At 33.9% G+C, this 24384-nt stretch overlaps 1 protein-coding gene across 2 annotated transcripts in view; it reads left to right on the top strand.

Annotated features, from left to right (window-relative positions):
* Window positions 1-24384, top strand: part of LOC111424772 (adenylate cyclase type 2-like) — a 96801-nt gene that overhangs the window by 61219 nt on the left and 11198 nt on the right. The window contains exons 3-10 of one of the 2 annotated variants that reach the window (XM_023058445.2): window positions 3042-3380; window positions 4009-4203; window positions 4253-4465; window positions 9463-9590; window positions 10365-10523; window positions 16113-16245; window positions 23673-23915; window positions 24204-24221. In XM_023058445.2, the coding sequence (XP_022914213.2) occupies window positions 3042-3380; window positions 4009-4203; window positions 4253-4465; window positions 9463-9590; window positions 10365-10523; window positions 16113-16245; window positions 23673-23915; window positions 24204-24221 (1428 nt within the window). The remainder of the gene's footprint in view (window positions 1-3041; window positions 3381-4008; window positions 4204-4252; window positions 4466-9462; window positions 9591-10364; window positions 10524-16112; window positions 16246-23672; window positions 23916-24203; window positions 24222-24384) is intronic. The other variant, XM_023058455.2, reaches the window with a different exon arrangement.

The following is a 24384-nucleotide window of genomic DNA, read 5'->3' on the forward strand; positions in this document are numbered from 1 at the left end:
GAGAAAAAAATCGCAAAGTAGATAAAGTTGCCGGCACTGTAAAAAATCGTGTACTTTTTCATTTAACTCGCGATAAAAAGAAAACCGCGGATCTGAAAATTTTCAAATTAACATATGTTACGTAGAAATGTTCAGTAATTACAACAAATTTTACCGCGATTTTTTTTATTGAGCGGTTACGAAGATATCGATCTGTAAAGTAAAATAAATACTGCTTTTAATGGACTACACACTTTCACTGCTAATGGAAGTCCAGAAGCTGGTAATGCTTCTAATGTTTGCTTATACAAGACTACTTACTGCTTGCAGGGTATTAGATACTGCCAATGGGAGACAAAATACAGTTAGTAGAAGGCTAAATATTGCTTGCAAAAGACTATATACTTCTTGTAGAAAGGTACTATTTACTGCTTTTAAAGTACTAGATAGTGCTTGTAACAGACTATACAGTGCTAGTGGAAGTCGAGATTCTGCAAATGGAAGAATAGATACAGCTTGTAGAAGTATAAATGAGTGTAAAAGATTTTAATTGTAATTTTTTCAAATTTTGCAATTTTCGCCGATTAAATATTAATAATTCGTATAAAATCGATTTCTTGGAATATGAGTATGAAAATTTCCCAAAATGTTAATAAAAGTGTCCTCTTTCCAATGAACCAACCCATTTTGAAAAATAACTTTTAGTTTTTAAGAAAACAATATTTGAAGTTTTGATAAAATTTTCGATGTTGCAATTTTCATCGATAATTTCCAAAATTCGCTATAAAATTAATTTCTTGCAGGATCCTTGTGGAAACATCACCAATTATTAATTAAAGTATCCTCTTTTTAATGCAAAAAGCCGTTTTGAAAAATTACTTTCAGTTTTTGAGAAATAAATTTTTGAAATGATCGACAATTTTGTTCGAATTTTACAATTTTCGCCGATTAAGTTTTAAAAATTCGTATAAAATCGATTTCTTGGAATATGAATATGAAAATTTTCCAAAATATTAATAAAAGCATCCTCTTTCCAATGAACCAAAACGTTTTGAAAAATAACTTTTCGTTTTTGAGAAAACAATATTTGAATTCTTGATAAAATTTTCGATGTTGCAATTTTCATCGATAACTTGCAAAATTCGCTATAAAATTAATTTCTTGAAGAATCCTTGTGAAATTATAACCGGATATCGGGCCGAAGGGGATGCCTAATATCCCATCACTATATCCATCACTACTGTTGAGCAATATGTCTACAATATGTTATAAAAAGTCACCTAGGTTTCGAATTAATGTGCTTTATTCAGGGCGGAGCATGACATCATCGGACCAATGGAGTATTTGAAGTCCTAAAAAATCACATTAGAGAGCGAAATTACTGAAATCGGAATCACAACTAACTTGTACTTCCTATTTTAATTTAGGTTGTTATTCATCTTTCATATAAAATGGTAATAAATAAAACTCTTGATTGAAAACTCTTGATTTCTAACTTGCTTATATTTTATGACACAAATCGGAACCCGTTTCAGGGATAAGTCCCTATCATCAGCCGAAAGCTACTTAAAATTAAATCGAAATTTATAATATTGAAACTATAAAAAATAGTAGAACTTATACTAGTCAAAGAGCATATTTTTCAAGAGTTTTATTTATCCCCATTTTATCTTTTGCACGATAGTCTATAGACTCCTGACCCTTTTAATAGAGGAAATTTATTCTTTGCTATGAGCAAAGAACAGAGAAGATATCACACCACAATGTCGTCCTTTTTTAGTCACCTGGCTATCTGTTCTTAGCTGTCTCTGGCTTCTTCTCGTTTTGGTCAGTTGGATCCTTCGACCTATCTTCTATAATGCGTCATTTAGAAATCGTTTTTCATCCTTCAAATTTTCTCCATCGCATATTATAGTTGCTCTATGAAAAAGTGGACGAATTTCTGATATCTTGTCAAGTGTTTGTTTAGCATGCTACCACATAACAAAAATATCATTCACATATTGTAGCAATAACTTTGGTTCTAAAAGACTGGTTGAGTTGGCGATGATCGGTGCTATCAACAATCTCATAGCTGCTTCTTCATATTGGCGAAAAACCTCTTCTTGTTACTTAAGTAAATCGATGACAAACAAAACTGATTTTTGGTAAACCATACATCCTTGGTGCTACTGGTGCTTATACAAAGAAGCTTTTCTGTTCCTGCGATGGAATATCCGGCGGCTTAATTTAGTTCTTCATCGTCCTAATTATTTTATTTGTGGAATCTTTTTTAATTTTCCTATAGGTGTCTGAATCCAATACAGCCACCTTTGTCTACAGTGATAACAATGGATAACACTAATAACTACAAGATAACAATGTAAATTCTTACTTATACTACATAAAGCTTCATTTTCACCAACTGTCAACTTGGACTTTGGTAGTTTGGATGTTTTTAACACTCATGCGATGCCTTGACGAATATATTAAAGTTTTACCCCTGGCATCTTGCGAATAGTTGTCTCAACCTAACAGATAATTTCTTGTTTTGGCACTCGATTTAGAGCGATTGGTAAACACCCATTCTTCTTTTTCTGTGTTCGATATTCTAATGACTTGGATTTATTGATTTGCATTTTTGTACAGTGTGTTAATTAATTACCGTACCCGACGTCATCATTGCAAGTATACAACCAATATTACACTGAATATATCTGAATACGCAAATGGCGTATTGCAATACCATTACTGTGATATTGGTTGCATACTTGCAATGATAACGTCGGGTTCGATAATTTATTAACACACTGTATTTTGGAACTCTCGTTATGCCTTCCCCATTGTTATTCTATCCAGCTTGTCCCGGTCTTGCCTGGATATAAAACTTTACGAGCTGCAGCTGAGTTGAGTGGCGTCACATTTTTCTCTCTGCATATCCATAAAAAGTTTATTTAATCCATAAATTGTCTAAATCCTTAATAAGTAGGAAAAGTAGGAAACAAAGTTTGAATTGAATTTATGATGTTAAGTAATAGATATTTTAAATATTAATTTTTAATTTAGTTATTATTATATTTCAGGGTAGCCAAGATAATCGACTACCAATCGTAGTGATGTCGATAGTGTCCTTGGCTATGGTGGCCACACTGATCGCCTCTCAATTTCCCATCGTAATGGAATCGGAAGCGTGGTCATTAGCAGCATCCCTTCTAATTACCGTTGTGGTCGCAACGGCAACCCTTCTACTAGCCGGAAGACATGCTCCTTTACCTCTATTCGCTTTATTACTCGCTGTGCACACGATGTTGCCAATATCAAAACCGATCGCGTTAACTTTAGCCACAGTTATAACAGTCGCCCATTTAGCTACATCGATCGTCTATAAACACGATTCGAACAACCACGCTTATTATATGCAGGTAAGAAAATTATCTATTTATTCAAATTGTCAATAAAAATTATTCAGTAGAAATAGAGTTATCTTGTTGAATGATGTAAAGAAGTGGATTCACGTCGAATTTAATAAAGTTTCCTGTAGGAACTAAAACGGAGATAAAATTCGACTCGTTCGCCTTGTGCGGGATTAGCAGGAAATGTAGGAGAATAACTTAATCAAGCTTCATGATGTGAAGGGTATTAAATTACAGTCTTCTTATGTTATATAGAAGATTCTAAATTTTATAGCAATTTTATATCCACTCTTAAAATTAATTTATCTACTTTTCTTGCAGTCTCTATTTTTTCTTTGGATTATTTTAAAATTTAAATTATTCGAATAACGGGTTAATTATTCCTTAACGATCTTCTTTGCTATTTTTTTAAGGAAAAAGACGACCTTTTTAGGTGCTTTGGTGATTAACCCAACTTTATCAAAGGTTAAAAAAAAAGTCTTAATCCGGGAGAAAATGAAAAGACGCCCTCGATCGGAAAGGTTCAAAGAAGGGCCGTAATTAAAATAATTACTCTTTCGACCCTTTTCATAAATTGTAATTGGCGATTAAACACTGGATAAAATAGTCTAACCTTTATTTTTCTTCTTTATTCTAGTTAATTCCGGAAACTATGCTGTTACTAACTGCGAGCGCAACCGGGTTATATTACAGATATATGACCGAATCGGCCCACAGGAAAACGTTTGTAGGAACGAGAACTTGTATAGAATCCCGAGTTAAACTCGAATGTGAAAAGGAACAACAAGAACAACTTTTATTAAGTGTTATTCCAGCGTATATAGCAGCTGAGGTAAAAATTAAGTTTATTTTTTGATTTTTTTTTGATAAAAAATTATTAGGTAAAAAGAAGTATCATGTTAAAAATGGCGGATGCTTGCCAAGAAGTTACAAACAAGCAGAGTTTCCACGAGATGTACGTCCAAAGACATAACAATGTCTCCATTCTATATGCAGACATCGTAAACTTCACGCCGCTTTCCGAACAGTTGTCCGCATCAGATCTTGTCAAAACTTTGAACGAGTTGTTTGGAAGATTCGATCAGATAGCGCAGGTGAGTGTAACCGCCTCTTTATATAACACTTAAAACAGTTTCAATCCGGAAAATGTCAATATGCGGGATTTACCGATTTGTTTTATTTGGTGAAACCTCGTCGTTCACCGTTGTCGTCGGGGAAATTCCATTAAACTCATGGTGTATTAAACGGGTTCCATTTGCCTGGAAAGCAATTTAATATTAGATGGAGGGGCAAATATCCGGGTTATTCCCATTTAGATTATTGAAAAATTCAAGGTTGCTAATTAACTTTAGGTGGGGATTAAAAATGTATGTTTTAATTTTAAATCACCACAAAATATATCACATTAAAAAGTACGTTATTGTTTTTTTTCCAAATCGGTTTAATTATTATATTAAGGAATGTTTGAGGTTCGATTATACCAATTTTTAAGTTTCCAAGTTGAATAATTTATTTTTATAAGCAAAATTTAAAAGGCTGAATTTAAATTTGACGTTCTTTGAAGGTAAGGTTAAAAAAAATATTCTTTTCTCCAAAATGGGCTTGAATATTAAAATAAATCCTTTTTAAGATTATAGTAGATGCCTTGAGGTTACGTTATACCAAATTTTAACTGCCTAGGTTAAATGGTATTTTTATAAAAAAATTTTAAAAATTGCCAATTTCTATTTGACCTTTTTTCAAATTGAGGTTAATACAAAAAATGTTATACTACTATACAGTTTGAAATTGAGATGTGGCTCTTTTTGAGGTTATAAAAGGATGTTTAAGGATTGCTTATAGCGAATTATAAGCTTACTGGGTTAACAGTTTTCTTTATAAAACTATTTAAAAATAGCTGATTTCAATTTGGCTCTTTATAACTTGTGTACACATTTTTTTTTCTCCAAATCCATTTGTAATTAAGAAACAAGTTTTTTTGAGGTGATTAAGAAATGTATGAGGTTACATTATACCAATTTTAAAGCTTCCAGGTTGAATAACTTTTTTATGAAACTATTAAAAAGCGTCGATTTACATTTGATGTTTATTAAAAATAAGGTTAAAGAAAAAAATTGTTTTCTCCAAAATGGGCTTAAATTTTGAAATAAATCCTGTTTAAGATTATTATAGATGCCTTGAGGTTACGTTATACCATATTTTAACTGTCTAAGTTAAACGGTTTTTTAATACAAATTTTTAAAAATCGCCAATTTCAATTTGACGTTTTTTCAAATTAAGGTTAATAAAACAATGTTATACTCCAATACGGTTTGAAATTGAGATGTGGCTCTTTTTGAGGTTATAAAAGGATGTTGAAAGATTGCTTATAGCGAATTATAAGCTTACTGGGTTAACAGTTTTCTTTATAAAACCATTTAAAAATAGCTGATTTCAATTTGGCTCTTTATAACTTGTGTCAAATTTTTTTTTTCTCCTAATCCATTTGTAATTCAGAAACAAGTTTTTTTTGAGGTCATTAAGAAATGTTTGAGGTTACATTATAGCAAGTTTTAAGTTTCCAACTTGAATAATTTATTTTTATAAGCAAAATTAAAAAGCGTGAATTTAAATTTGATGTTTTTTGAAGATAAGGTTAATGAAAAAAATTCTTTTCTCCAAAATGGGCTTGAATTTTGAAATAAATCTTTTTTAAGATTATAATAGATGCATTGAGGTTACGTTATACCAAATTTTGACTGTCTAGGTTAAACGGTTTTTTTTATAAACATTTTTTAAAATCTCCAATTTAAATTTGACGTTTTTTCGAATTGTGGTTAATAAAAAAATATTATACTCCGATACAGTTTGAAATTGAGATGTGGCTCTTTTTGAGGTTATAAAAGGATGTTTAAGGATTGCTTACAGCGAATTATAAGCTTACTGGGTTAACAGTTTTCTTTATAAAAGCATTTAAAAATAGCTGATTTCAATTTGGTTCTTTATAACTTGTGTCCAAATTTTTTTTTCTCCAAATTTATTTGTAATTAAGAAACAAGTTTTTTTTGAGGTGATTAAAAAATGTTTGAGGTTACATTATAGCAAGTTTTAAGTTTCCAACTTGAATAATTTATTTTTATAAGCAAAATTAAAAAGCGTGAATTTAAATTTGATGTTTTTTGAAGATAAGGTTAATGAAAAAAATTCTTTTCTCCAAAATGGGCTTGAATTTTGAAATAAATCTTTTTTAAGATTATAATAGATGCATTGAGGTTACGTTATACCAAATTTTGACTGTCTAGGTTAAACGGTTTTTTTATAAACAGTCTTCTTTTTCTATATTTCATTATTGGTTCCCTCTATTATGTTGCCTTCGAATGCCCATGATATAGAGATTGCAACCCAACCCAAAATAACTATTAAATTCAGCCTTATTCGTAGAAAGTGATGATCCCTAAAAGATGGTTCAAAGATAGTAATAGTTAGGTTAGAATTTGTTATGGATTATGCTTCCTTAGTTCTCAACGAAATATTTTCGCATATATCATCATATTCTATCACTATTGAGTAGTGATAAATTATTTACAGAAAATACAAATTTTGGCAAATCTAACTTAATTCCTAGAAAATGGTTATATTTATGTTAAACTGGTTTTGGTTTATGCTTGCATGGTTCAAAACAAATAATTTTCGTACATGTCATAATCCTCCATCAGCTATAGATTATGAGCAGTGATAAATTCTTTAATGCAAATCATCTGCAATGGAGCTTTGGCGATTTTCGTTCTATTCTTCAAAGATAGTAATAGTTAAGTTAGAAATTGTTATGGATTATGCTTCCTTGGTTCAATACGAAATATTTTCAATTTATTATTTATAAAAACATTTCAAAATAGCTGATTTCAATTTGGCTCTTTGTAAATAATGTCAAAAAAGTTATTTTCTCCAAATCCGTTTGTAATTAAAAAATAAATTTTTTTGAGGTGATTAAGGAATGTTTGAGGTTACATTATAGCAATTTTACAATTACCAAGTTGAATAATTTATTTTTATAAGCAAAATTGAAAGCATGAATTAAAATTTGACGTTTTTTGAAGATAAGGTTAAAGAAAAATATTCTTTTCTCCAGAATGGGCTTGAATTTTAAAATAAATCCTTTTTAAGATTATAAAAGATGCCTTGAGGTTACGTTATACCAAATTTTAACTGTTTAAGTTGAACGGTTTTTTTTATAAAAATTTTTAATAATCACCCTTTTCAATTTGACTTTTTTGCAAATTGAGGTTAATAAAAAAATTTTATACCCCAATATAGTTTGAAATTGAGATGTGGCTTTTTTTGAGGTTATAAAAGGATGTTTAAGGATTGCTTATAGCGAATTATAAGCTTACTGGATGAACAGTTTTCTTTATAAAACCATTGAAAATAGCTGATTTCAATTTGGCTGTATGTAACTTAAAATGGGTAAAATCCATGTTGCAAGATTAAATTTAAATAATTTAAATAAAACAATACTATGTATGATTAAACTTCTTTCTTGCTATATTTTTATTCAATTCCTCGGTACTGGTTTCAACCTAATTTATAAGGTCATCATCAGCCGAATCTACATGACCAAGAAATCACAACTACAAAAATTCTTTAAACAAGTTAGTCGACACAAAATTAAAAAGATAAAAAATAAAAAAAATCTATAATTAGAATTTTAACTTACGGTCAAATAATAGTCTTTACAAAATGGAGACACATGTAAACATTAAAAAAAAAATGTTATAACATATTAAAATTTCTACACACTGTAAAATAATTGGACGAAACAAGATATAAACTGCATTATAATAAGATCTCTGTTATAAAATAAACATGTTTCAAAAGAATTTTAACAGACACAAATAACCTTTTAACGAAATATATAAAGAAAAAGAAACCATAAAAACCCAAAAGAATTTTCTGATTATAGATTTTTTATTTTTTATCTTTTTAATTTTGATTCGGCTGATGATGACCTTATAAATTAGGTTGAAACCGGTACCGAGGAATTGAATAAAAATATAGCAAGAAAGAAGTTTAATCATACATCGTATTGTTTTATTTAAATTGTTTGTAACTTGTTTCAAAAAAAGTTGATAATTATATAATAAACCTTTTCATTTAATATTTCGCTCATGAAAATCGGAATGTCAATGACAGAGTTACAGCTTGCGGCATTCTTGTATGACAACCTGTATATACAGGTATCTTTTTTCTGCTAAAATTACATTTAAAATGCATGTAATTGTACTGTACAAATTGTAATGTACAATTTGTACATCAATGGATTCAGAAAAACAATCTCTATCCAATGACGTGAAGAAAAATATACGCATCAATGTTTAATAACGCTTGTAATTGAAGATGGCGTTGGAAAAAATTTATTTGTAGCATAAATCATAGTATTTATAAAACCATTTCATTTGATACCTGGATCATGGAAATCGGAATGTAAATAACTGAGTTACAGGTTGGGGCGTTTTTTTGTGTGACACCCTGTATAAAATATTTAAAAATCGTCCATTTTATTTCGACATTTTTTGAAAATGAGGTTTAGAGAAAACTGTTTTACTCCAATACACTTTGAAATTGAAATACAAATCATAATCTAACTCTAATTATCCAATTAGAGTTAAGTCATTGGATGCACATCCTTCATAAAAATTTTTACGTAATAAGTTTTAATTGCAACATAAATCTAACTACAACAAGAATGCAAAATGAAATCCAAAATGTAAGAATTTCTTTATCAAACAACCCCAAATTCCCGTTTGTTGACAAAGTTGGTACCGTGCAAAGTGAATTACAGTTCCCGCAACTGTCGAAAACTCCTCTACCTCGTCCACGTCCGTTTACAGGACACCGACAGGACAATTTCGAGCGCAAATATCAACTCACCACGATAACACAATGTTTCGGTCGTTCCGGATGTGCATTATTCATGAACCGGGGATACCGTGCGGTAATTGCAATTTTTTACAAACAACATCCAACCAAAGTACATCACAGGTCGCTGTTGGTGCTGATAACCTTATCAAAAGGGAATCACGCAATTTACATTCTCGCCCTCTCGTTGTTTCAGGACAATCAGTGCATGAGGATCAAAATACTGGGCGATTGTTACTACTGCGTATCCGGTCTTCCTGTATCCAGACCCAACCACGCCTATAACTGCGTCAACATGGGTTTGCAAATGATCGATGCAATACGGTAAGCTCCATCTAAAACAATCCAAATACATTCACTCTACCTAACCTACACAGTATGTAGAGAGTAGTAATTTGAAAACTATGTCGGTTTAGTTTAGTCGGGTGAACACAACATGAGAGAGGATGCGAGATGATGAGAGTGAGACGTGTGTAAACTTTATACGTTATTGTAATACTTTGACGCAACAAAACAAAGATAACATCTGACCAAACATTATTATCGTTAAAACAACAATAATTATTATTAACAGGTATTTAGAGTGTTTAAATTTTTTTTTGTTGTAATTAAAATGAACAACCTGCGTTGTAAAATCTCTCAAAATAAACATTATGGATTAGAGTCGCGTGTTTGTACGGTCAAGGTTGGACACCTATTTTCTCCTCTTATCTCTGCCTTTGGAAACATGAAATTGACTAGCTTAATTATCTATGGTAATTGGATTCAATTTGTGTAAGTACTCGTAAACTCGTGTACGACAATGAATTAATTATTAATTGTTATTCTAATTGCGTTAATTAATGCAATTTAATATTTGAATATTAATAAAATAAAAAATTATATAAAATTAATTTAAATTACATCGTTTGTTTGTTCCTCAACCCCATTGTTTCTTCATACCCTTTGTGAAATATATAAATGAATATCCCTTTACGTACTCCATGGATTCTGTGGTTTGTTTCAAACACGCATTACGTTTTTGAATGAAGAGATAGCTTTTAATTTATATCATGTACACGGCTTTAATCAATTTTATCATTTCGCTTTGTTCATTAGTTTTGTTCGAGAAGCAACGGGATTCAACGTGGATATGCGAATTGGGATTCACACAGGAAATGTTCTTTGCGGGGTTTTAGGTCTAAGGAAATGGCAGTTCGATGTTTGGAGCGACGATGTTACTTTAGCGAATCACATGGAATCAGGGGGTATTGCAGGGTAAGTTGTACTAAAATTTATTCAACGGTATGAGTTTATAAAAATCGGGTAAGGATTAAAAAACTTTCTCGAATTTTTGTGTCACCTATATATTTATTATACATCTACATATAATATTTTGATCTATACATGGAAAAGTTATGATAATAGAACCAAACACCAGAGCTGTTTTGAGTGTTTGGATGAATTTTGTGAAGTGAAATTTATTTTTGAACTCCTCTAAGTTGAAGTTGTAAATGTTTGATCAGTATAGAATGACTTATCTTATCAACGAAACTCATCTTGATGTTAAATCTCAAGCAACCTAATACTGCTGTAAATGTTTTATGGTCAATAGCATCAAATCTGACAAACAAAGAATCGTTACTCTATCAATATCATTAATCTGCTAGATAGTGTGCAAATTGCTTATGGAGGCTGCGATATAACTTAACGCACGTGTAAGAATGAACTAGTATACTGACAGAAAATTATAACCTACTGCCCATTTATTTGATCGAACTATCAATAAGAAGATACTATCTGGAAACTATCAACAATTAATTGACTGGCTTGACTGATTGTTAATCATAAGCTGGTAAAGAGATGAGCAGATTTCGTAACTACTACTAGATACTACTAGATGTGCATGATGATAAATAGTCTTAAATGTATTTGAAAGAAACATAAAGGATTAATTTTCTTTTAATAATAGGTACAATATTGAGATTGATTTAAAAATGAGCCAAGCGAATACTTGAACAAAGCTTTAATTGATGAAGAACTTTTGGTTGAGGCTAAAAACGTTTGTGTTGAATTAGAAAATCTCCTATTGTAATAATTCTGAACAGACAGACATAGAAGATGACATTATTATTACTAGTACTAGTGAGGTACCTATGCTGAAAGATGAAGAAGTGGAACAACTAACTAAACAAAATGAGGAAAGTGAGATTGAATTAGTAGAAGTACGTGGCAAAGGGCCCAAGAAGGGGAACAAGGCAGAAATTGATACAAAATGGAGAAAACGGCAAAAACAGACTAAAATTCTAGGATACGATTATCTAGAGATGGGTATTAGCTTTCAAAGTAATTTGTACGCCACTCAAAGGAATAAAACGCTAAACTTGAAAGAAGAAGAGTTGCTGTATTTCCTTGGCATACATTTCTTAATGAGTTATCACAGTTTGCCAAGCTCTTATAAACTCTTCTGGAGTAATGCTGAAGACTTGGGTGTACCACTTGTCATACGAACAATAACCCGTAACAGGTTTCATGAGATTTTATCATATCTGCATATCAATGATAACAGCATTATTTTTAAGAACAATACGGATAAATTATACAAGAACCGTCCGTATTTTGAAACATTTAACCGTCAGTTCTTCAGTTATTATCATGGCACTAGGCAGTTGGTTGTGGATGAATCCATGATAATCTTCAAAGGGAGGTCAAGTATGAAACAATTCAATGCCACGAAGCCCGTAAAAGGGAGTTATAAGCTCTGGTGCTTAGCAGATAAGGATATTATATAGGCATATAAAGAAATTTGATGTGTATCAGGGAAAATCTCCTAAAACTGGTCTGATAAATAAATATACAAATTTACGAAAATGTCGTAGCGCAAGTTCACCAGCCCAGTTACACAACAGAAGAAAGTTCTGCTATTCTGTTACTGACGACGTAAGACTTGGGTTCGCACTGGATTACTTTTGGAAAAGAAAGAGGATGGTGTGAAAATTGTTCTGCCAAAGCTTCAGTACAGACCTCACTCAAAATGTACTGCAATGTGTATTTATGTTGTAATGAAAGAAAGCCCTGTTTTTCTGAACATCATAATGTTATTTAGCTTAAGCAAGTGTTAGTTATTTTCTAACGTAATAAAAAATGTATTATTTTTATATTAGCAATAATAGTTTTTGTATACTGCAATATCACTAAAATATATTTTAATGCCTGACGGTACTCTCAAGTACCATTATCCCCCTAGAATGTAGGGATTGTCAGATTTTGCTAAAATTGATTCCAAAGGCCTTTATTAAGTGTATTTGGTAGCGTTTTAATTCTGTCACAAAGTTTCAAAATTTTTGACTTCTTTGGACGCAAAGGGTTAACACTCCATCAAAAACTGGTCTTTGTTAGTAGTAGTCTAAGTCTTTGTTAGCTTTGGATATTTCCATTTTTATGACCCAGGAATCGATAAATGGAGGAAATTTTAGAAGCTGGTAATCCAGATGGACAATATTCTTATGAACGTTTATTGTGAGATAGAAAAAGAAAGCAATGGTGCAGATAACAAAGTGAATATAAATATACATTAACAATGTTGTAAATAACATCATTGTAAATAACATTATAAATATATACATATAGATTCAGATGCAGAGAAATTACAATTCCCAGAACATGACCCTGCTGCAAGTAATTCAAATGAAGAGTTGAAAATATTAGATCCAGTTGAATTTTCTGCAAATAATAATTATACAGCTTGCAAATATTACAATTTGGACAGATCAACCACTATAACCCCGTAGATTTCTGCCATATTATATTCTCAGATTCACTAACACTAGACCAACACATAAAACCTAATGTCTTATTATTATTATTGCTGCCGGGCTGAGGGGAGTGTCCCCTCTCGTTACCGTGACCTATAAGATCTATTTTAACTTTAGCCCTCCAAAGGTTTAGGGTAAATGTAGGTCCTTGATGAACCTTAGTATTACCCTGAGGTCTTGAACCTTTATGTCGGTAGGTGTCAAGAGAGTTTTACCGAAAATGTTGTGTCTTAGACGGCCTCTGACGACGCAATTGCACAGTATATGTTCAGCTGTTTCTGACTCGTCGTTGCAAAGTCGATAAATTTGATCCTCAACTTGTCCAATGTAGAAGAGATGGTATCTTAGGGGCGCTTGGCCGGTCAGATAACCTGAGAGCGTCCTTATATCCTCTTTGCTGAGGCATAAAACCTCTTTGGTTTTGTTTTGCGACGGAGTTATCATACTCTTCACTTGTCTGTGACCTGGAAGTTCTTTCCAGCGTAAGGCTACCTTTGAGACCCCCCAATTGTTGATTATTTGTTTTAGGTGGCCTTTTTGTAGTCCACAACCAGGTTGAGGTCCAATGAAGGGCGTGTTCTCTTATCTTTGTCCAGTTTGTCCGCCTTCTCATTGCCCTCAATGTTGCTATGACCTGGAACCCACCATAGGGTAACATCATTCACTCATCATACACTCTCTGATCAGTGCGGAGTCACACGTGCAGGCCTTAATTGCCTTTAAGGCGGCCTGACTGTCTATGAAAATATTTATGGATGCACCTTTCTGTCCTTTCTGTAGGTTCAAAGCGGTGCAGAAGTTTATAGCAAGAACTTCTGCTTAGAAAATTGTTATGTCCAATGGGCAAACTGCAATGGGCAGTTTAATGTGGCTATTTGTTCCACTGATGCCCATGCCTACTCCGGATCTAACTGTCTTTGAAGCATCGGTGTACCAGGCTAGGGCTCCTCTTTTTAGTTTCGCCCAGTCATCCCTGCTTCTAAATATGACCTTATACGGCTGGTTGAAATTGTATTCTGTCGGTATAAGGTCCGTTTTAATTTCAATCAGGTGATTTAGACATGTGTCATTGAGGATTTCGAGATGTCCTCTGAGGTTGCCCTGCAGCAACTTGAGTGAAGAAACTGTTTTCAGTGTGTTTTCAGTGCCTCCTTTTGTGTATATAAATGGAGCGGTGTGAGACCGAGTAGGGCTTCCAAAGCAGCTGTCGCACAGTATCTTATTGCACCCGTTATGTTAACACATGCTAACCGCTGGATTTGTGCCAGCTGTTGTTGTGCTGTCTTAAGTTTTGTTTTTGGTCACCAAACCAATGAGGCGTAGGCGACCATGGGTCTGATTATTGCTACGTGGGCCTAATGAGCCATTCGTGGTTTGAGACCCCAGTCCCATCCTAGGAGCCTGCGGCAGATCTGGTTTGCCATGGTGGCCTTTTTCCTCACCTTGTCTAAGTGTGAGTTTCAGTTTAGCTTACTGTCTAGTATTACCCCTACGTATTTAACTTCTGTTTTGAGGTTAATAGTTCTGCTTTCAATGGAGGATGCTTTTATTTGTAGCTTCCTTCTCCGAGTAAAAGGAACTATTTTGATTTTATTTGGATTGATGCTGAGCCCATTGTTTCTACACCAGGTACTGGTGAGTTGCAGGGCTTTCTGCATTAGTTGAGTTATGATTGCATCATATTTACCTCAGATTGTGATTACCAGGTCATCAGCATACCTCTGATTCTTAAATCCTTTTTTTGTTAGGGTGTTCATCAATTCATCAACCACCAGGTATCATAATAAAGGTGATAGCACTCCCACTTGAGGACATCCTCTTAGCGGCTTTATAGTCAACGACTCGCCTCCCAGGCTGGCTGTGATCTGATTGAGATGGATCTTTTATGTTTAGAGCCTTCTCTGTTCATAGGAGGTAACCTATGGTCCTAGTATTCAACATACATTCAAAATGTTGATGTTAGCAGAAATGTGTAATATAATAATTCGCGACATCAATAAAAAACAATTGTGTTATGAAGAACGTGAACATGCAGAAAATCTAACAAAACCATTTCGTAAATGCAGACTCATTACTACATCTGCATTTGACACTTATCTGGGAGTACTTTTACTTTGTGCACATAACTGATCTATGAAAAACTAACTCACATCCGTTATTTCGTTTCGTTCTTTAATGGATCTTCAAAGTTTTTAGGCTTTAGGAAATATCTAGGACAACTATGTAGCTAGAACAAACGTCACCGTTGATAACCAACTTTATCTGTATCATTGTGGCACTGAATTCGCTCAATATATAATTTCAAAACCGACGAAGAATGGAATTAAGGTTGTGACACAATTAGGTCTTATCCAATCTATGAACGAATTTATACTGGTATGGCACATTCTAGGGAAAAAGAGAAAAAAACAATGTGAATGATTCAAGATTTGTGTTGTTGCAAGCTGTTTCGTGGATGTGGAAGTTCTACTTTGTTGTTAGAGCAAGAGGATTGCAAAAAGAAGTTGAATCACGCATCTTCGGATTTAGCAACAACATTAGTATTTGAGACTTGACTTGAACACACAACGAAGATTTTGTCAAAACAACAAAAAATGTCATATTTAATAACAAAGAACTTTAAAGTTCACGAGCGTTTCGTATATCGACCCGATTTTCCTAACACAACTTAAAACTGAAGCTAACAATTTTATAACTTTTAGAACTTATTAAGTTCCTTATTGAAACGTTTAATTGGTTGAAGTGTTACTCCGAACATGAGTTGTTTAACTCTTGAATTGATTGGATGCCTTTCATCCAAATTGTCTTTTTTGCTTTTACATCCTTTACCAAGAAAGCGGATGTTGCTTGATAAGTTGCGACACGTTCGCCACAAAAACTCCACGGAACTTGGCAATTTTCGCAAAAGCTTACTAAGTGCACGTATTGTGCCAAAGAAAGATGTTACAACCCTTTATTTACGAAGAATATCGATTAATAAAAAACTTTGATAAGATTTTTTAATATTTAATTAATTAATTTTGTTATATAACTTAATTTATTTCTATTACAGAAGAGTACACATAACTAAAGCGACTCAACTTCAACTAGGGGACAGATTTGAAGTGGAGCCAGGAGATGGAATAAGCAGAGAGGGTTATCTCGCAGACCATAAAATCGAGACATTTCTTATCATACCCCCTAAGGTACGTATCACAAAATCTTTCTCGAAAAGATTCCAGAGTGTCTCTATGAACCTTCTGTCACAAATTGCAGAAGCGTTTCGTCCAAAACTTCTCGTCCCCTCGCTTAATTCTTGTCCTCGATTCGAGTCGGTCGTCAAAATCACACGCTATCATGAAATCTGGGAATCTTTATGGGATTTCCTTCTACTAAAAGTAGCTTGGAAGGCAATAATTTCGAATGACCAGAACGGGATTAAGGTCGCGCTATGGGGTTATATTTATGGCTTATGAACCAGTTCGAGTTAATTTTAAGAATTAATGCGTTTAAGTAAATCAGTAGATCTTACTAATATTAATTTCTATACAGTAAAACCTCGATATAACAGAATTCGGATATAACGGACAAGTCATATTATTAATATTATCTATTTAACACATTAATATATTGTGTTATACATAAATAGCATATACAGAAAGAATTATTTGATATAAATTCTGTAAACTGATTAGTGTATGATGACAGAATTTATTTCACAAAACACAAAGGTTTTATTTAATAAAAAGTGGATACTTTTATCAACAATTTATGGAATTTCCATATTAATTTTCGAAAAAAAACCCGATTTCAAACAGTTTTTTTAGATATAATCTTTTTATACCAAATGGGATTAATGTTTATTAATCGTATGAGCCGTGAAGGAACTAGAGCAGGATCTGCATTGCAAATGTGTCATTTCGTAGTAAAAAGGGTTGAAAATACGAACTTATAAAACGCAATTTTAATTGTTGTTGGCACCACGTTTATATCCCACAATAAACATCCCGTAATTTTTTTCAAATTTAAGCTCCCATAAAGAAATCCTTATAAAATTTTTATTCGTTCCATTTACTATTATCATTTTTTTAAAATAATATTTTATAGGTTTCGTATTATCGATCCCTTTTTTCCGGGAAATAACATAAAAAGTTATCAACAAAAAGGTTTATTATTTTAGGGGAGAAAATGGTTTTGTCCGGGATATCTCGGTTTTGCAGCACACCCAATTGTCTGCGTGATATTATTTGCAAAAACATTGTCGTTTTGTTTTTGCAAACTGTAAAACGTGCAATTCATTGAATTTATCCTCTCAGTCAGGTCCAGAATCGAATGAGAAAGGGAAAAAGTGGGTTGGCGGTCCTGTTTTCTGTACAGATTCATCAAACGAAGTACGCCGAACCCAATATTTACTGTTGGGATCGTTTACAAAATCGTCGAGATTCCGTTGTTCCGCCCCAGCCTTTAATTAAATCAACTTTTACGTCCCCCTTTTTTACGGTCTTCCGCCTATATCGCCAACGATCATGCTTTGTGTCCTGGTTTATTTTGTTTACTGTCTCGTTAAATAAAAATAAAACTTTTTATATCATTAATTTAATAAATATATTTAATTTTATAAAATCCAAATACAGTAAAACTTTGATATAACGGACTAATACGGGAAGTAATAGGGGAGTATCCGTTATAGCCAAAAGTTCGTTATATGAAAAATTTTTAATTTGCGCATTAAAATATAATCTAATAAAAACATACAACAATCTAACGCTTAATAACAACTAAAACTACAGCTAATACTAGCACTAGAACTAACACTAGACTTAGAACTAGAAACATTCGGGTTTAGCCGCGCGTCTCTTAGGACCACTTTTACCATCCTCCTGATAAACTATCTAGAGGATAGTTGCCATGGTTACAGCGGTTTTAAGCGCTCTCATTGGCTAAGAGCTGGATTTATCTATCGGATAAATTTATCAAGAGGTGGTAAAAGTGGACCTTAAGAATGTTTTTGTAATTCGCTACGGTAATGGAAGCTATAACAGTACTCAAACGGGTGCTGTAATGAGACTCCTTACAGCATCCGATGCTGTAATGAGATTTTAGTAACATTTTATGGAACCAGTTCAAGTTGGTGACATTGGGTCATTAATTTTTCTAGTTGTCAATGTGACAATTTGTCTATGGATGTTTAAACACGTTCTTAGCATCGAATACAAAGTCCACAATGATGAGGACATTGACTCTGAGCAATTTCTCTTATTTTGGGAGGTGTACATCAAACATTTTTTTCAGGTGAATATATTTTGTGTTTTGACAGTTTCTAATTGTCAATTCAAAGTTTCTATTTTCAAGTGTTCCGGTGTTACCAACTGCTACATACCTATTTCCCTACATTGCCAAAATTTACTTTATTTTTGTTAAAAAAAAAAGTATAAAAACGGGAATTACAAAAAAAATAGCATAAAAAACACGTTTCATAAGACTTAAAGCACTCATTCATTAAAAAACTCGTGGCTTCGCCACTCGTTTTTCAACTTGAATTCGTGCATTTCAAGCGTGTCTTACGAAACTTGTTTTTTAATATACTATTCTAGTTCTAGGTTTAGTGTTGGTTCAACTTTTAGTTCAATAAAAATATACAACCTAGCACTGAATGGAGTAAAACTAGAATTAACACTAGACCTAGAACTAGACAATTTTGGGTTTAACCGTGCGTCTTCAGAACATAATCTCAAAGTAATTCAACTGATAAGCAACCCAATTAAACCCCATAGTAACTCAACCCAACCCAAGTTGTTGAGAGTAACTGAACAAGTGGTTGGGTTGAGTGGCTTTGACAATTTACCTCAACTTTAAAGTAATCGAACCCAACCCAACCCGATCAAACTTTTTTATCTTAAAAAGAATAACTTCTAAAAACACCATGACCAGATAGAGCCTGTGTTAGATGAAAATCCACTTCTCCCCAGCTTCTTGTGGTCCATTCTGATACATTCGCTATCAAGGACCTCGTCCATCCTTCATGTCTTTATCCATCTGGCCTATCAGCACTCCAACAATTTTTTCCTTCCATTGGTCTTATAAATCTTTCCTTACATCTATAGCTCTGATTTCTCTCTAACCAGGAGATCCAATGGAGATACCAGCGATGATAGCCACGCCGGACACAATTCTGTAGGCTGATGAAATGCCGATCGCCAAACATGTATTTACAGCCACTGGTAATCCTCTAAATGTTTTGTATTGCCAAGCTCTTTCCCATATTGGTGCTGCATACAGAACCGCCCACGTGACTGCAGAAGACAGCAATCTCATTTTCCTGGCCGTTTGGCCATCCAAATTCGGTATTACCCTCATTAGAACGTTTGCCATCTTCATGGTCTTGTTACATTCCACGACGTGCTTTTTGTCCATGTACACTTGTAGACACTTAACTTTCTCAGAACAAAGTGCATCTCAAAGTTCTTCTACCATGGAGGAACCCAATCCGTTAAAATCCAACCCAACTCAGTTGAAGTCGAATGGTGTCGGGTTGACTTCCCCCTTGAGTTACCGATCGACTAAAACCCTTCCTCATCTCCTCCGTAAGCACCCTTGCGGGTTTTCGTCGGAGTGTCTGTCTCTCCTCTCTTCTTTTTGTTTTCTTCTCTCGTTTGATCTTCCTTACGTTCTTTGTGTTGTCTTTTCTTCCATCTCTTTAATATCTATCAGCTCTTTCACGTATCCTTCCACGATATTCCAGTTTTGTTCTTCTTCTAACAACATTTACAAAGTTTTCCTGCGATAAGATGTTTTCAAAACTGCGTTCGCTCTTTCTCTTTTTGTTTTCCACCATTCGCATCCGAAAAAAGTGTGCTCCACATTATCTTTGTCTCCACAATACACACATTGCTCGCTTTCCTTTCTTTTGTCTCTGTACAAGTATGTGTTAATGTTTCTAGTTCTAGGTACTAGTGTTAATTCTACTTTCAGTTCAATGAAAAGATACAACAACCTAGCACTGAATAATAATAATAAGTTTATTGCCACATAGCTTATACAGGAGAAAAATAATATATATGTATACATAAATGAATTAATTAATAGTGTATGTTGATAAAAGGTCACTTTATCGCCAAGAGCGATGTCTTCCAAAAGACCCAACCAGCAATGTATGTAAAAAAAAATAATCAATATGGCATTATTAAATAATTCAACATTTAAGTAAAAAAGAAGACAAAGAGCAGAGGTAAAGGAAAAAAAAAGAAGAAACACAACGAGTACAACTGTACTACAACTGTACTAACTCTATCAACTGATAGAGAGGAGGGAAAAAAAGAGAAAAGAAAAAAAAAGAAAGGAAAAGAGAAGAAAAGCAGGTGACATCAAGAGTTAGATTCAGATAATTGCAGTGTTATAAATGTTAGAAAACTCCGAGTGTTGCGTATTTCCGTGGGTAAACTATTCCAAAGCAGAAGAAGAAGTTAAAAGTTCGTATACAAGTATGCTGGGGTCCGAGAAGAAAGTATTTTATATAATGTAGTCAGTATACGGAAGGATCTGCGCTTTTCGACAGTCAACATACGAAGGTAATTTCGATATTGCGTCACATGGTCGTACTTACCCAGGTCAAAAATAAAGCGTAGGCAATTGTTCTAAAGTCTTTCCAATTTGTTACGGAGGGTAATTGCTATGTCGGGATACACCGCATCAGCATAATCTATGTAGGGCAGAATAATGAGTAACAAAGATTACAACGGATAGCAAGAGGGCGGAAACAACCAAGTTTACGCAAGGAATGAAAACAAAAATAGACCTTCCTACAGACAGACTGAATTTGACACCGCCAAGACAGCGCTGAGTCCATTGTCACCTCCAAGTTTTTGACCGCATTGGTGAAATGTATAACATTGTCACCAAGTATCAGTTGCGTATCATTGAAAGAGTAAAATTTTGCAAGTAAAGCTTTTGAACCGAATGCTATATTGTGTCTTGGCAATATTCAAACTCGGGCCAAAACATTTACACCAGTGAAGTATCCTGGACAGATCGTCATTAAGCCGCGCCATGGACACCGGGAGCTCATTTACAGTTGTTGATGTATAGATTTGAAGATCATCCGCATACATATAAGTGATAATTGCATGAAATGAATTTGGTAACACTGTTTATAAAAATTGAAAAGAGTAATGGACCCAATACACTTCCTTGAGGCACACCACTATGACTTTGAAACACAGAAAAAGAAGATGAAGTGTCACGCACACAAAAGGAACGTTGAGAAAGGTATGACCTAAACCAAGTAACGCACTCAGGGGCAAAGCCCATAGCAGACAGAGACGACACCAGTAGGCTATGATCCACAGCATCAAATGCCTGGCTGAAGTCCAGCAAAACTAACAAGGTTATTCGTCGATCGTCACAGTTACGCTTAATATCATCAGTAACCTTGATACTGTGGCCTGGTCGGAAACCAGATTGATAGTCTGTAATTAGTTAGTGTAATAATAAGTAAAAGTAGAACTAACACTAGACCTAGATCGACGAAGTTTCGGGTCTAGTCGTGCGCCTGAAGACCCGAATGTTTCTAGATCTAGGTCTAGTGTTAGTTCCAGTTTTAATTGCTATTCAGTGTTAGATTGTGGTATATTTTTATTGAACGAAAAGTAAAACTAACACTAGACCTAGAACTAGAAACACTTGGATTTAGCCGCACATCTCTCAAGACGGCTAAACCCGAATGATTCTAGTTCTAGGCCTTGTGTTAGTTCTAGTGTTAGTACTAGTTTTAATTCAATAAAGATATGCAACACAGTGATGTCTAATGCTAACTAGTGCTATTTAGTAGTGTCTCTAGAACTAACAAAAGACCTAGAAGCGAAATCATTCTGGTTTAGCCGTCTTGAGAGATGTGCGGCTAAATCTGAATATATCTAGGTCTAGTGGTAGTTCCAGGCTTAATTGTTATTCAGCGTTAGAGTGTAGTATATTTTTATTGAACCAAAAGGAAAACTAACACTAGAACTAGAAACATGCGGATTTAGCCGCACGTCTCTCAAGTTGGCTAAACCCGAATGATTTTAATTCTTGTTCTTGTGTTAGTTCTAGTTTTAATTCAATAAAAATATGCAATACGGTGATATCTAATGCTAACTAGCGCTACCTAGCACTGTCACTAAAGCTAACACAATACCTAGATCTAGAATCATTCGGATTTAGCCGCACGTCTCTTAAGATGGCTAAATCCGAATGATTCTAGTTCTAGGTATTGTGTTAGTTCTAGTTTTAATTCAATAAAAATATGCAACGCGGTGATAACTAATGCTAACTAGCGCTACCTAGCACTGTCACTAGAACTAACACAATACCTAGAACTAGAATCATTCGGATTTAGCCGCACGTCTCTTAAGACGGCTAAACCCGAATGATTCTAGTTCTAGGTATTGTGTTAGTTCTAGTTTTAATTCAATAGAAATATGCAACGCGGTGATAACTAATGCTAACTAGCGCTACCTAGCACTGTCACTAGAACTAACACAATACCTAGAACTAGAATCATTCGGATTTAGCCGCACGTCTCTTAAGATGGCTAAATCCGAATGATTCTAGTTCTAGGTATTGTGTTAGTTCTAGTTTTAATTCAATAAAAATATGCAACGCCGTGATAACTAATGCTAACTAGCGCTACCTAGCACTGTCACTAGAACTAACACAATACCTAGAACTAGAATCATTCGGATTTAGCCGCACGTCTCTTAAGACGGCTAAACCCGAATGATTCTAGTTCTAGGTATTGTGTTAGTTCTAGTTTTAATTCAATAAAAATATGCAACGCGGTGATAACTAATGCTAACTAGCGCTACCTTGCACTGTCACTAGCACTAACACAAGACCTAGAACTAGAATCATTCGGATTTAGCCGCACGTCTCTTAAGATGGCTAAATCCGAATGATTCTAGTTCTAGGTATTGTGTTAGTTCTAGTTTTAATTCAATAAAAATATGCAACGCCGTGCGTCTCATAAGACGGCCGAAAACTCGGGGTTGTTATAAGGACGTCACTTTTTTCCAAGCAAAACTTTTCCTTTGCAAAACTACCCAATGCCTGTACTATTATGCCCGGTTCACATTATTCCAGTCCAGTATTCCAGCGAGTCAACCAAGTCCAGTGCTGGACTGGATCATATCGTTCACATTATTCCAGTCCTCTATTATAGTTATCTTAATCGATTCGTTAAGAATTCGCAATCCAGCACTAGATTGACGGTCTACACTATTCCAGTGGCGCGCTGGAATGGGCGAGATAGAATGAAAAGTAGACTGTCGATCCAGTCACTGGAGTGGATTGCTTCCTGGAATGGGTACATTCCTGTGCCAGTTCACATTACTCCAGCAGCATTCCAGCGTAGTTTTCCAGTGCTGGACTGGAATGCTACTGGCACAATGTCAACCGGGAGTAAACCTATGTTGCATTGCATATGTGGAACAATGCAAGTGCATAGTAGTTTCGCAACTATGGTTATTACTCGGTATATTCACAAGATCATTGATTAATGTAAAACAATATACCAACCCATTTTGAAAAATCACTTGGATTTTGACTAAAAATTTTCAAAAACCTCACTTTTAATGTTATTAATTTTTGTTTCGAGTAGAAACCCGATAAGGAAACACAAAATGGAAATTTAAAGTCCGGACGTTTTTCTGTAACATCGGAACGAAATAACAGCATAACAGAACAGTCAAACAGTGGTGGACAAGGAACTGCAGTTCCCGGAGGAGTTCCGACCAGGTCGAGACCGTCAAGTAAAATGACCAAATACGTTGAATGTTGGGGTGCCGACAAACCATTCGCCAATATTGCCGAATCCACTCTGGCGAAGAATATTGAGTTGACTGTAAGTATAATAAAGTAAAGCTGAAGTTGATAAAAAAAATATAGGGAAAGGAATATTGTATAAGGAATCAAGTCGATTCGATAAAACTCGCCATATTTTATTCGATTTTCATTTCGAATCGGAAAAAAATTTACGTTTTTGAATTATTCATTAAGATATTATGAATTCTTTTCTACGCTGAAATATAAAGGAAATGAATTTCCTTTCGCCAAATAAAACTGAAAAAACTTCTAAATTTATTTTAATTAAATTTACTTATTATTTTAAAAGAAATTATTAATTTTTCAGACGCTTCCTGTTCAACAGGTTAGTTTTGTTTTCTTTTCTTTTATTTTATTTTTTTCTTTTTGGGTTTCCCGGTTTTGTTGAACTAACTCACTTAAAATTGGTTTAATTTTTTTTAACTTTAGAGTACATTTTAGGAATAAAGTATTCTTTGAAATGCACGTTTTCATAGTTTTAATCGTGT

The sequence above is a fragment of the Onthophagus taurus genome, chromosome 1 (assembly GCF_036711975.1).
Source record: "Onthophagus taurus isolate NC chromosome 1, IU_Otau_3.0, whole genome shotgun sequence".
NCBI classification, from domain to species: domain Eukaryota; kingdom Metazoa; phylum Arthropoda; class Insecta; order Coleoptera; family Scarabaeidae; genus Onthophagus; species Onthophagus taurus.